The sequence below is a fragment of the Bos mutus genome, chromosome 1 (genome assembly GCF_027580195.1).
Source record: "Bos mutus isolate GX-2022 chromosome 1, NWIPB_WYAK_1.1, whole genome shotgun sequence".
NCBI classification, from domain to species: domain Eukaryota; kingdom Metazoa; phylum Chordata; class Mammalia; order Artiodactyla; family Bovidae; genus Bos; species Bos mutus.
The window spans coordinates 9,515,576-9,530,281 of NC_091617.1; the positions used below are offsets into that span (position 1 = coordinate 9,515,576).

The following is a 14,706-nucleotide window of genomic DNA, read 5'->3' on the forward strand; positions in this document are numbered from 1 at the left end:
GTAGACACACCATAAACAACAGATGGTTTCATGCTCTTTAAGTCTGGTCAACTAACTCACTTACAGGACACGGTTCAAAATTGGCTGGAAATATTAACAGAGCTAAGTTTTATAAGAATCTGTTATATTTGAAAAAGTTCTATGATCCAGAAATAAAATACAAACATATGGCATTCTCTGGCATGCATTTGGAGACACAATAATCCATATGATTAAATATCAGGTTACAAGTGAACTTTAAAGTTCAGTGAGTTCAAGTATTCTCAATACTACCCACCTTATGCCTCACTAAATAGAAAATGTAGTAACACGTATGAAAATAGTGTGTTCTTTCTTTTTAAAAAAAAGGCTGCGATAAAAGGAAGGTATCATTATTCGGGCCGAAAGGAAAGCAGCCACGTGCTCAGTGTGAAGTAGGATCTTGTGGAGCTGTACAGTGAAGCAGCCTGGGAGTAACCAGCAAACCTACGATTCACTTTCTTCTACACTTTACAAAGCACTGATTTAGAATAGTCAACAGATCTGGTTTTGGTGACAAGTTCTTGGTGAGAATTCAAAAAGAAAATTGGAAATGAGACTTCATGAATTATGAATTTCCATAGGTGTGAATTCCAAACCAAGACTGTGAAACATCTAGGATCAAGGGATGAACCTTAAACAAAGTAATTCTAACTTTTGAGTCAGCTTATACCAGAAAGTGTAGGTAATGTGGAAATCATGTTCAAATTAAAGTGATGCTTCTAGGACTGCAAGGAGAGCCAACCAGTCCATCCTAAAGGAAATCAGTCCTGAATATTCATCAGAAAGATGATGCTGAAGCTGAAACTCCAAATTGTGGCTACCTGATGCGAAGAAGTGACTCACTGGAAAAGATCCTGATGCTGGGAAAGATTGAAGGCAGGAGGAGAAGGGGATGACAGAGGATGAGATGGTTGGACCAACTCGATGGACATGAGTTTGAGTAAGTTCTGGGAGTTGGTGATGGACAGGGAAGCCTGGCATGCTGCAGTCCATGGGGTCGCAAAGAGAACCGAACTGAACTGAACTGGGAAAACATAAAATTCTAAATTTTATGTATTTATTTACTGCATGCTAGGAAAAAACCAACTAGTATGTCAAAACTATGACTTCATAGATAGTATTTCTTAAGATGAGGCTAAATTGATATTAAATACGAGCATTAAAAGAAAAGAAAAAGGATGAATTTTTCTAATAACTCTAAAGCAGCATTGAGAGGGATATTTTCTGATAATTTAAGGAAATGCTCACGTCTAACTATAAACATTTAGCTTGTGAGTCAGTTAGGTGGATAGTATGTATACCTGAATTTCAAAAAGAGCTGGAATTCAAACTTGTGGAAATTAGAGTATAGTACTGAATAGCTTTACTTTAGGATATCCTGAAGTCTAATAAGAATGTTTTCTTAAAAAAAAATGATGCTAAGAGTTAACCGTACATAAACAGTATGACTTACTGCCTACACATCTGCATACCTCAAAAAGCACTGAATAAATGAACTTCTGACCCCACAAAGCTGAAGACAACTTCCTGAGTCAGGGGGAGCCCTCAGTACTCTGCTTTAGAGTGCAGCCCTCCGGAGTGACCTTTAACCCTCTGGGTGCTATCTCCAGTTCATCCCTATTACACAACCATTTTCAAACAAATGACTTTCATACAAGAAAGAATTAAAATATTTTATTACAAGTAAGACTGATAAAAACTATCAGGGTCATTCTGAAATTCATGCAATCTGAAAAGATTCTTGAATCTGAATTTTATTGGACTCTAAGAAACTTATTTTATGTAATTTATATGAATTATGTTTTACAGCAAACTAGATCCATAACTATATTCAACATGTCTTGGGAGTTCCCGGCTGGCCTAGTGGTTAGGACTTGCACTTTCATTGCTGTGTCCCAGGTTCAGTCTCTGGTTGGGGAACTGAGATCCTGCAAGCCACAAGACACAGTCAAAAGACCCCAAAAAATAACAAAAAAGAGTCTTTTTAGCCTGCAATAAGTATAAACATAGTATTTAGGGGGACTGAAAAAATTAACAATTAAAATAGCCAATACTTAACAGAGCTCATAATTCACCAATGCCATCCTAACACTTTTGAATATTATTTTAATCTTCATACCAACCTTATGAGGACAGTATTTCACTATTTCCATTTTGGGGAGACTGAGGCACAGAGGTTAATTAACTTATTCAAGAGCATGCAGTTCATAAGTGGCAAAGCTGGAATTCAGATCCCTACTCCCAGTCCTTGACCCTGAGCACTTAACAACACTCTTGAGCTTTTGTTTGAAAGAGGATTGCTCAGCTGAGCATATTATTTCAATAATTATTCCAAAATCTGTAAAATACAATGATAAATATCCTTGGCTTGTTTGGAAGGTGGATTAAAACAGCATCTTTGCTTTTTTGTAACATTATGTCAAGCTGATTTTAAACATTCCCTCTGGTTTATCCTTCACATGACATAGCCTTTACCTATCTCTCGCTCCCTCCACTCTTAAATAACTGTGCATTCTAACTGCAAACTCTTTGTTCGTCCTAATATTTCATGCTTACCTACTTGCATTCGTTTCCCAGGACACCTGCGATGTCCAACAGAATTACGGGCTTCGCAGGAATATTCTCCACTGTCCATTTTTGAAACAGTATTAAATTGCTATTCATGGAAGAAAAAAATATATCTTTAAGCAATAACTCTATCAGTAGACTCCTAAAAGAACCTCATGTAATATATGTGCCTAGAAACAGTGAGAGTTTTGACCTCTTTGAGGCCTTTTCCTCTCTTCTCTACCCACTGTCCACATCCCTCTTCTTTCTGCATCTTTCAGCATGGTGGGATAGAAAGCTTTCTCTTGTGCATTCTCACTTTATGGAATCGTCAGTCCCAAGGACCAGGCTCCTTTAAAGATAGTCACCATGAACTCAAAGCCAAGGTTTATGTGTAAATAATAAGTTAGACTGAAACCAAAAATGATCTTCCAGCACATGATAACTGGGGATTCAAAGGAAGCCGCTGTCATCCATATGCTGGAGGCTGTTTTGCTCATTTCTCAGAAAATAACCCATCTTGGCTCTACCCTGGTGCACCCCTTTGACATCACAGATATTTCAAGGGTTGGGGCTGAGGAAAGCGAATCTATATCATTTCAGACTCGCCTTGGGGCTTTTCATCACCTGCTTTGAGAAGAAATAAATTTGCGAAGTAAATATAGCCAAGTGTGAAAGCAGATTTTCTGCCCAGTTTCTCAGTGTAAAATCACTCGGACCTGCTGACTTAAGGCTGCTGACTCAGAAAGGGCCAGGGCGTCCTTCCTTATTGAGCAATCACACCCACTGACATGCTGATCCTTCAGTCACTTTACCGATATGCTTTATTAGTCACCAGAAGATCTAGGTTTTAAATGTTACTGTACACTTGCAGATTGAAGGGAGGAAAAGAAACATTATACTCTCTTAAAATTCATTAGAATTTTTATTACCATGCCTTCAAAACTTTCTCACAATGATTGTGGCAGTGATCCTGCACTGCTAAAAATGCAGCATTTTTAAACTGACACATTACTTTGAATGAAAAAAAAAGTTTCAGATTTAATGATCTTCTTTTACTCCCACCTCGACCCTAAAAAGTCAGAGACGAGACAGTAAAATACCTTTATTTGTAAATGTCATTAACTCGAAAGAGCTTTTTTTAAAAATAGGTTTCCATCAATATTCCTCAGAAAAGCTTTTTGATCCATCAATCTGGACTAAAGCTAAAGTATTAGATATTCAAGTCACAGAGTTTTTGATGAGCTAGTCATGGCAGAGTTTAACGACAGACATCCTAGCACATGCTGGCAACAGGCACTGTTCTCACATGGCTGGCACCGAGGTCAGGACACCCCCATTTTCGATTTTTTAAAAAAGTTTTTATTATAGTACAGGTGATTTACAATGTTGTGCTAGTCTCTAGTGTTCAATTATACATACATATAAATCTCTACCCTTTTTCAGAATCTTTTCCCTTATAGTTGATTACAAGATGTTGAATCCAGTTCCCTGTACTATACATTAGGACCTTGTTGTTTATCTATTTGATGTATAGTAGCTTTGTATCTGCTGATCCCAAACTCCTAATTTATCCTTCCCTTTCCCCTTAGGTAACCATAAGGTCCCTTTCTATCTCTGTGAGTCTGTTTCTGTTATAAGTTCATTTGTATCGTGTTTTAGATTCCACATATAAATGATGTCATACAATATTTGTCTTTATTTCACTTAGTATGATAATCTCTAGGTCCATCCATGTTGTTGCAAATGGCATTATTTCACACACACGTATATGTACACACATCACATGTACTTTATCCATTCATCTGTTGATGGACATTTTGGTTGCTTCTACATTTTGATTACTGTAAACAGTGCTTTATAAACACTGAGGTGCATGTATCTTTTCAAATTAGTTTTCTCGGGAAAACTATATGCCCCGTGACACTGCTGGGTCATATGGTAGCTCTATTTTTAGTTTGTTAAGGAATCTCCATACTGTTTTCCATAGTGAATGAACCAGTTTACATTTCCGCCAATGGTGTAGGAGAATTCCCTTTCCCAAGAGAGTTTTCATGCATTTAGTGTAAATGCATATAGTATAAATATGAGACTGCACGTGGTACCTTTCCAGGCCTGATCCGTCATCATGACCATCTCAGTCATGCCTCAGGCCCTTGGTGCCAAGCTCCGTGTGCCCAGCTCCCCAGTCCTCTGTTTTGTCTTCTCGTCCCCTATGGCGGCGTTTCCCATCACTTCTCTGTGTGAGTGGCTCCATCCTTCCTGCTCCCCTTGCCTCTCTCTACTTAATGAGCAATGGTATCAGCCCTCTACTCACATTATTTTAGTTCTAATAATTTCTTTTTCCCAAATGCAAGACAGTTATTAGGCCAATGCTTAAAATGACCTTACCAGAGTTCCAGATTTTGGATTCATTGTGTATGAGCTGTTGGTGATTTGGGAGCCAAGTTTTGGATTCTCTGACAAAGGGACGCCATTCTTAAACCATGTATATTCAGGAGCTGGGTTGCCTTCTTTGTCCTGACATCGCAGCTCTACCACAGTTCCACGCAGAGCAGAATTGGGCACTTCACATGATGGAACTGCCGGAGCCACTGAAGGTTGGACGTCAAATGGCATTGGTTATTTACAAGCTGAAGAAGTATATTAACAGCCCGGTGAAGATGGACTTATTGGACATCTGTGATAGAGACTGGCTATTATTCAAGAGACCCACTTCCTTTCTTCACTAGCACACAGCCAGGCCACACTTGCCAGACCCCTCGCAGCCAGATGGGGTCACATGCATGAGTTCTAGCCAATGGAATACATGCTATTCCCAGCCTTGACCTAGAAAAACTTCCTGTATGATTCGCCATTCCTTCCTTCTAAAATGGAGCAGGACCCTATGGTCCTTGCCCCTGCCCCCATCCTCCCCTCATGTCCTTTGCCTGCCTTTTTTTTTTTTTTTTTTTTAGTAATTGAAGGAGAATTGCTCTACAATATTGGTTTGATTTTTGCCATGCATCAACACTGGGGCTTCCCTGGTGGCGCTAGTGGTGAAGTACTTGTCTGCCAATGCAGCAGAAGTTAGAGACACTGGTTCGATCCCTGAGTTGGGAAGATCCCTGGAGGAGGACAAGGCAATCCACTCCAGTATTCTTGCCTGGAGAATCCCCTGGACAGAGGAGCTTGGTGGGCTACAGTCCATAGGGTTACAAAGAATTGGACATGACTGAAGTGACTTAGCACGCATGCATACATCAACACGAAATAGCCATAGGTATATATATGTTCCCTCCCTCTAGGTTGTTACAGAGCCCCAGTTTGAGTTACCTGAATCATACACTCTGCCTGCCTTTTGTCTGTGGAAAAAATTTAGTCAAAGAGTAAGTTTAATCAGAGAAGTGAGAAAATGCAGAAACAAAGGAAAACAGTCAAAAGAGACCAAATAACAACAGTTTAGTCATTAAGCATAGTCGAGGACCTTCATTCCTTCTGAAGGGCTATAGATAATATTCTGAGCCATAGCCTGTCTTATAGATACTGAAATCCCAGATGGAGAAGCTAACTCATGATGCCCAGACTGTAGCTGCCACAATTCTGAGAATTGGCCTCAAAGAAATGGAAACAAACTATCCTGGAACTGAAGATTGTACCTAAAACTATCAAGATGGTGTGGATCAGACTACCAATGACCAATCTCAAGATGACTGTCAGAGCTGACTGTGCTGTTTCTGCATGTAACACCCTCCTCTGTATATAAAAGCTCTTACCCCTTGATTGCTGGGGGGTGAGGGCAGTTGGGGTCTGGACAGGGCTGCCCCCTGCCCCTGTCCCCAGCATTGCCAATACCCAAAATAAAGCACACTTTTCTTTCCACCAGGGCTTCCCTTGTGACTCAGCTGGTAAAGAATCCACCTGCAATGTGGGAGACCTGGGTTCAATCCCTGGGTTGGGAAGATGCCCTGGAGAAGGGAAAGGCTACCCATTCCAGTATTCTGGCCTGGAGAAATCCATAGACTGTATAGTCCATGGGGTCGCAAAGAGTCAGACAAGACTGAACGACTTTCACTTCACATCACTTCCTTTCCAGCAACCTGGCCTCTTGAATGGCTTTTGAGGGGCAAGCAGTGGGACCTGGGTTTGGTAATACTCCTACCCCTCCCACTACCAGCTAGGTGTCATGACCCATGGTGACCTCAGAAAGCTATGTATTGAAGATGTTAGTCTTGCATTAGCTTGGACCTCTACTGATTTGGAATCTCCCTGCAATGTGGGAGACCTGGGTTCCATCCCTGACTTTGGGAAGATCCCCTGGAGAAGGGAATGGCAACCCACACCAACCCAACCCACATTCTTGCTTGAAGAATTCCATGGACAGAGGAGCTTGACAGGATATAGTCCATGGAGATGCAAAGACTATTATTATCTATTATTTATCTATTATCTATCTATCTATATTACCTATTATCTGTCTATTATCTATTACAACTATTATCTCTGTCCCCAACCATTTAGACTTGACTCACATGAGGGAAGAAACTTCTATCATGTAAGCCACTCACTGAGAGTTCAAGGCTTACCTGTTACAATAGGAAGCACAACATTAGCTACTACAACAATTATTCTTTTTTAGATAAACAATCTCTACTTTCCCTCTCACCAATGGTTTTAATGTATTATTATCAACTATATTCAAAGTCAAAGCTGAGAATATTTTCAGGACCAGTATTCAAACAAAAATCCTTTTCAGGCCAAGAAAGAAAATACCTGTGTTAGTGTTATTCTAGGGTTCTATCCTATTCCTGGATTTACGGAAAGTCTGGTTTAAAGTCAAGTCAAATTTGTAAAGTAAACCAGACGTTTCTTAAATCCAGGAAAACCCAGAGCTGTCTGTGTAGGCAGAATTCAACACGGTCCCCCAAGTTCCCAGGCCCTGGTGTGTATACACTTTCTCTCAGTTATTCAAACCAAACACAAATGTAGGTCCTACTCTGAAGGGGTCTTAGAGTTGTAATTAAGGTTGCAAATCTGTCTTTAAGGGAAGGGAGATTGCATAGATGGTTCTGCCCTAAGCACATGACCTCTTGATTTTTTAAATTAGTTTTTATTGGGGCACAGTTGCTTTATAATGTTGTGTCAGTTTCTACTGTTCAGCAAAGTGAGTCAGCTATCAGCTCAGTTCAGTCGCTCAGTCATGTCCGACTCTTTGCGACCCCATGGACTGCAGCACCCCACGCTTTCCTGCCCTTCACTACCTCACAGAGTTGCTCAAACTCATGTCCATTGAGTGACTGATGCCATCCAACCATCTCATCCTCTGTAGCCTCCTTCTCCTCCTGCCCTCAATTTGCCAAACATCAGGCTCTTTTCCAATGGGTCAGTTCTTAAATCAGCTATGCATATATACATATATCCCCTATTTTTCAGATTTCCTTCCCTTTAGGTCATCACAGAGCATTGAGCAGAGTTCCCTGAGCTATGCAGTAGGTTCTCATTCATTATTTTCAATTTCTTTCTTTTTCACTTGTGCTTTGCAGCATGTGGGATCTTAGTTCCCCAATCAGGGACGGAACCCTTGCTCCCTGTGGTGGAAGTGCAGCGTCTTAACCACTAGACCACCAGGGACCAGTCCCACATGATCTCTTTGAAAAAGCAGTTTTCTCTGGTTAGTCACAGAAGGGAAATCAGACATTCAAACACAAGAAGGAGTCCATGCTTTTGTTAGGTTGTAGATGGACAGGCCAAGGAACGTGGCGGCTGTAGAACTGAGTGTGGCCCCAGCTGACAGCCAGCATGGAATGGGGACTTCAGTTCTACAACTATGTGTTCACCAACCAGGTGGTTTAGTGACTCTGCAGTGTCCGACTCTTTGTGACCCCACACTGTAGCCTGTCAGGCTCCTCTGTCCATGGGATTTTCCACACAAGAATACTGGAGTGGGTTGCCATTTCCTTCTCCAGGGGATCTTCCCCACCCAGGGATTGAACCTGGGTCTCCTGCATTGCGGCGGATTCTTTACCAACTGAACTACCAGGGAAGCCCAATCATAAGGAAGTGAAATCTGCCAATGAGCATGAACGAGGTTGGCAGCAGAGTTTTCTCCAGAACCTCCAGTCAAGAATTGAGCCCAGCTGACTCCTTGATTTCAGCCTTGTGATAGATACCCTGGGTAGACAACCCAGCCATGGTGCTAGGCTTCTGATCTACAGAACCTTGAGCTAATAAACAGGTGGGTTTTTAAAAATGTTTGTATTTACTTATTTGGCTGAGCGGAGTCTTAGTTGTAGCATGTGGGATCTTTAATCTTCATTACGGCACACAAACTCTTAATTGCAGCATGTGGGATCTAGTACCCTGACTAGGGCCCCCTGCATTGGGAGCATGGAGTCTTAGTGACTGGTATACCAGGGAAGTCCCAGATGGGTGGTATTTTAAACTGCTAAGTTTGTAATCATTTATTATGTAGCAACAGAAAACTAATACACCAGCTGAATCTCCTGCAAGATTTTCTGAATTAAATTTCTTCTGTAACAGTACATCATTAGTATTTTAGAAACAGCCTACATATAATAGAAAAAGGAAGAGGAGTTACTTTATTCTCTTTGCTTGACAGTTTATAGTGACATCTAAGAGAAGAATGGATCAGTTCCTCCACCAGTGATCATCATGGGCAGTTACTGTCTATCAGTGCATCTTAGAGTAACTAATTGTACTGGCTTTGCATTTAACCTTATCAGGATCCAAATATTGGTCCAGACACTAGTTGTGCAGCCCTGGAAAATCACTTAACATCTATATATTCATCCATAAAAAACAGGTTGTCCGTGGTAAAATTACACACTTGAAAGAGCCTAACACATACTAGCTGCACAATAAATGCTAATTTCTTTTCTTACCAGAATAACTTCTATACTTCCCCAGCCTATAGTTTCTAAAAAGTCTATTTTATTGAAGTATACTTGATTTACAATGTTGTGTTAATTTCTGCTGTGCAGCAAAGTGATTCAGATACATACACATATAATCACTGTTTTTCATATTATTTTCCAATATGGTTTATCACAGAAGACTGAATATAGCTCCCTGAGCTATAGAGTAGGACCTTGTTCATTAGATATATGATAGTTTGCATTTGCTAACTCCAATACATTTTTGTTTTATTGGTTTTCTATCATCTCACTTGAGACTATTTTATATAATAAGAGAATCACTACATATGCTGAAAGTGACTGAAAAATAAACTCTTGAGGAAAATGCTTCTATGTACAGTGTAGGATCCCCTGGAGAGGGAAATGGCAAACTGCTCCAGTGTTCTTGCCTGAAAAATCCCATGGACAGAGGAGCCTGGTGGGCTACAGTCCATGGGGTGGCAAAGAGTCAGACACGACTGATCACGCATGCACACAGTGTAGGATCATTAAGATTTACCCCAGTCTTAACTGGAAAGAGACTTTGTCACAATGAAGTAGTAATAGTAAAATGTCAGCAGCCAGTGAGGTGAAGAGGCTGCTACCGGGAAGGTGGTGCTGGAGGTCCACCTTTATAACTTTACTCCCTGGGGCCCTGAGTTGCCTCACTGCTCTGGAGCTGGGTGAGGGGATGAGGGCGGGAACAGTAACCACACACACACAAGCACATCACCTAATACTTCTAGAGTGACCGTATCCTCTTCCAGGTTTTGACCTTGTTCCGATGGGGCACTAACTTCACAACGATATTTCCCGGCATCATTTCTTGTAACATTTTTGATCCGTATGCTGAAATCTATCATCTCAGCTCGATCCTTAAAATCACCTTTTAGAAAAAGAAGACAATGATGTTAATAATGAGGCAATAACTTTCTATACACTACCTTCTTCTAATCACTTTGTTCAGTAATCACTGCATTTATTTTCCTATTAATAAACTCAATTTAAAACCTTAAAATTGTTTATGAGTGCTGCTATTTCTAATTTCTTTTCTTTTTTTTTTTTTTTTAGAATCTTATACTGTCACAAAAGAACACTCAGTTCTAACCACTGGATTATTTTGAACTAAATCCCAGCATCATTGCATTGTATCTATCATTATCAACACTTTAAAAGCTCACTACATATAAAACAAGAAGATCAGGGAGTATAAAGAAATGTGCAACAAAAAATTTTATACAGAAAACACTGGATAAAGGTGGTCATATTTACCTTCCCCTAAGTGCCAACCAGGAGTTGGTGACGGACAGGGAGGCCTGGCATGCTGCAATTCATGGGGTCGCAAAGAGTCGGACATGACTGAGCGACTGATCTGATCTGAAGTGCCAACCCCCTAAGCTTCTCAGTGATGACCTAGCTTTCTGGATCACCCGGAAATAGGGTAAAGTTATTACTAAAATTGAGCAGCGACCCTCCATCCCAACCCCACACCATCTTTTCTTCCATTCTGTCAAGAATTTAATCTACCGGACTGGCAAAAACAACTGTTATCTTACATCCTCTAGGAGTGAGATGAAAAATGAACAGTCCAGAGCCTCCATGGAGTTCACCCACTTCTATTCTGTCCTCTGTTTTTGCTGTTCTGTTTTGGGTCTTGGTTTCTCCTGGTTTTACATCACACTTGGAGAAAGCAATGGCAGCCCACTCCAGTACTCTTGCCTGGAAAATCCCATGGACAGAGGAGCCTGGTAGGCTACAGTCCATGGGGTCCCAAAGAGTCGGACACGACTGAGTGACTTCACTTTCACTCTGCTGGTTTCACATCACACTTACAGAAACACATTCTCAGTCACTAGCCACGTCCTGTTCTCGTTGGTGAATCAAAGGGTCTGGGGTATATGGCGCTCTCTTTCTCTCACCTCATTGAGTCTACAACTTCTTACCTTGAAGAGCCTGTTGATAGTAGACAAAGGAAACACCGCGCCCCAATTTCTTCCACTCCAATCTGGAGGAAACGGTCTTCTTTGGGTATTTACAGGCTAAAATAGCCTCTAGAAACAACAACAAAAAATATTTGTTTTCTAACTGTTCCTCTGAGATTATATTTTACTTAATAGATTTTAAACAGCCTTATTCTTTTATCCACTCATTAATTCATTTATTCATAAATTTCCTCATCAGGTACCAAGCTGGCTTAATTTAAAGATGAAGGGAAAGCTCTGAAATTCTTTAGCAAAATAATTTTGTGTCACTACGCTACTTTTGCTAGTTCTTGAGCCTCAGTTCCCATCTGTAAAATAAGACAATACCTCATAGAGTTGTTGAGTCTTCATATACAAATGGGCTTCCCTGGTGGTTCACACAGTAAAGAATCCTCCTGCAATGCAGGAGGCCTGGGTTCGATCCCTGAGTTTCAGAAGATTCCCCAGAGAAGGGAAAGGCTACCCACTCCAGTATTTCTGCCTAGACAATTCCATGGACAGAGGAGTCTCACGGGCTACAGTTCACCGGGTCGCAAAGAGTCAGACAACTGAGCAACATGTTTTCACTAATACAATAATAGATGCAAAGCACACAGGCCTGGATGTAGTAAGTCCTTTACAGAAAGGGCTATGATTAATTAACTCTTTCTCTCCCATCTTGGTCTTCAAAGAGTTTAGAGCCCAGGAGATGAGGCAAATAAGATGATGGAGTTCCGGTGATGAGTGCCAGGATAGAGGTCAGTAGTAGATGCTTCACACCTACTGCCTGAGAAAGGCACATATGGCCCAGGCCAGGTCACGGTATGGAGCTTCAGATGGCCCCTCAGCACGCTACCTTCTCACCCAGCACCCTTTGATAGTCTTCTCTGTGAGTACATGAATACCAACCCAACATGGTCTCCAAATAAATCCACCTCACCTTCACCTCAATCCAGAAAAAATATAAAAAGATTTAATCCAGGCCTCAGGTCTAACCGCCTCAATGTAGCTCCCCAGGGTCACATTACCACAGGCAATTTACTGCACTTACGTCATAAAGGAATTCCAGGAACTACCCAAGGCGCCCTCTCTTTTAGCTGTCCGAACAAGACGACAGGGAGGAAAAAACCAGTGCCCGCCTACCAACTGCTTCAAGTTGCCAAATGGAAACCTCTAGTCCTGTGCATTTTTAAAGGATGTTTCAACCAGGCTCTCCAGAGTGTCAACTTCATAATTCTTTTTGTTTTTTTTTTTTAATTTTTATTTTACATTGGGATATAGCTTACCATATTGTGTTAGTTTCAGGCACACACAAAGCGATTCAGTTACACATGTATATGTATCTATTCTTTTTCAGATTCTTTTCCCATATAGGTTATTACAAAGTATTAAGCAGCATTCTCCTCAATTTCTTATTTCTGAAACGTTTTTCCTTCACAGTATATTATAGTTTGACCTAAAAAACACTATATTTAACTAGAAGAGAAACTATACTAAAAAATCCTTTCTATATCTCTGATACCATTAAAAATTATTTCAAGATGTTAAATGATATGATAGATTAAAAAAGCATACTTGTATTTACATGACATATTCTATTAAAAATATACAAATAGATATGAACAAAAAACCTACATGAATATGCATGAAAATATTAACCCAGCAATGATTTTTATGTGACAGAAGTATGATTTTTCTGTTACATGTAGTTTCTACATTTTTTCTTGTTCCACACACATTGCTAGAAACATAGAAATAGAATAACAGGTCATGGCAAATAAAAAGTAGGACAGAGAAAAGAAAGAGGAGAAAACAATCTGAAAGATGTGTTTAAGGATGTCTAAAGTTTTAAAAGCAGGTTTTATATCACAAACAGACATCATTTTAGAGACATGTTTACAACCACGCTACACAGACGAATGTGTGCCGAGGGACTTGTCTGAGGAAACACAGCTCTGTTCTGTTGATTAAGGAGAATGGGCGGTGGCCTTCCGGAGTCTTGAGTTTTAGATAGGTTTCCTTCCCGTATTTTGTTGAGTTTCCAACAATTAAACACACACCCACATTCATTTTTAGCACACACTCCTAGGTCTTAGGAATACGTTTATACTCAAATAATCACATTGTTTCACGTATCTAACTGGACACACACACACCCCTTTTGGTGAATTCTTCCTGATTTCTATATTCATTACTCTATGAAAAACCTCTGTAGAAATTATGTTAAATAGTGTAACCAAGTTTTCTTAAGTGCAGTAACTCTATTCCAGCTTCAATCACATTGACCATATAAAATATGGAGAAATGGAATTTGTCCAAAGTATACTGAGTACTTGCTTCCCAGGTGGCTCAGTGGTAAAGAATCCGCCTGCCAATGCAGGAGATGCAGGTTTGATGCCTGGTTTGGGAAGACCCTCTGGAGAATGAAAAGGCAACCCATTCCAGTATTCTTGCTGGGAAATTCCATGGACAAAAGGTGGGCTACAGTCCACGGGGTCGCAAAAGAGTCAGACAGGACTTAGCAACTAAGGAACAACAATAATGAGTACTTACTGTGTGTCTGCCATTGTTCTTGAGCTATAGCAGTGAAATCAAAGATCCCTGCCCTTTGGGATCTTACAATTTGCAGGGGGTCAGACACACAACAAACATCACAAAGTGAGTTATACAGTACATGAAGAGGTCATTAGTGCTATGTAAATAGGGTAGATCAAAGTCCGGGGAGTTTGGGAATGCTGGGGGAAGGGAATGTAATTTTTAAATAAATACAGTAGTAAGAGCTTGCCTCATTTAGAAGGTGATATTTGACCAAAGACTTAAAAGAGGGAATTTGGATTTTTCAACTCCCTAGAATCTGAATTTCACCTTGTGGTTCTTCGGGAGTGTTACAAGCATGGAAACACTTTGACCTCCAAAGCTGTGAGAAACAGTACATCTGCTAGAAGCATGGGGCCAACATCTGAGGATAAAGAACTCAATGGACTTAGAAGCTATAGTTTTTCCTGAAGTCATGTATGGATGTGAGACTGGACCATAAAGAAAGCTGAGCGTCAAAGAATTGATGCTTTTGAACTGTGGTGCTGGAGATGACTCTTGAAAGTTCCTTGGACTGCAAGGAGATCAAACCAATCAATCCTAAAGGAAATCAGTCCTGAATATTCATTGGAAGGACTGATGCTGAAGCTCCAATACTTTGACCACCTGATGCAAAGAGCTGACTCACTAGAAAAGACTCTGATGTTGGGAAAGATTGAAGGCAGGAGGAGAAAGGGACGACAGAGGAT

General features: G+C 40.5%; 1 protein-coding gene across 1 annotated transcript in view; it reads right to left on the minus strand.

The window, feature by feature from the left end:
- JAM2 (junctional adhesion molecule 2) overlaps positions 1–14,706 on the minus strand; it is an 83,231-nt gene that overhangs the window by 11,400 nt on the left and 57,125 nt on the right. The window contains exons 3-6 of the mRNA XM_005898619.3: positions 11,405–11,512; positions 10,195–10,347; positions 4,960–5,162; positions 2,578–2,677 (exon numbers count right to left, since the gene is read on the minus strand). Of these exons, the coding sequence (XP_005898681.1) occupies positions 2,578–2,677; positions 4,960–5,162; positions 10,195–10,347; positions 11,405–11,512 (564 nt within the window). The remainder of the gene's footprint in view (positions 1–2,577; positions 2,678–4,959; positions 5,163–10,194; positions 10,348–11,404; positions 11,513–14,706) is intronic.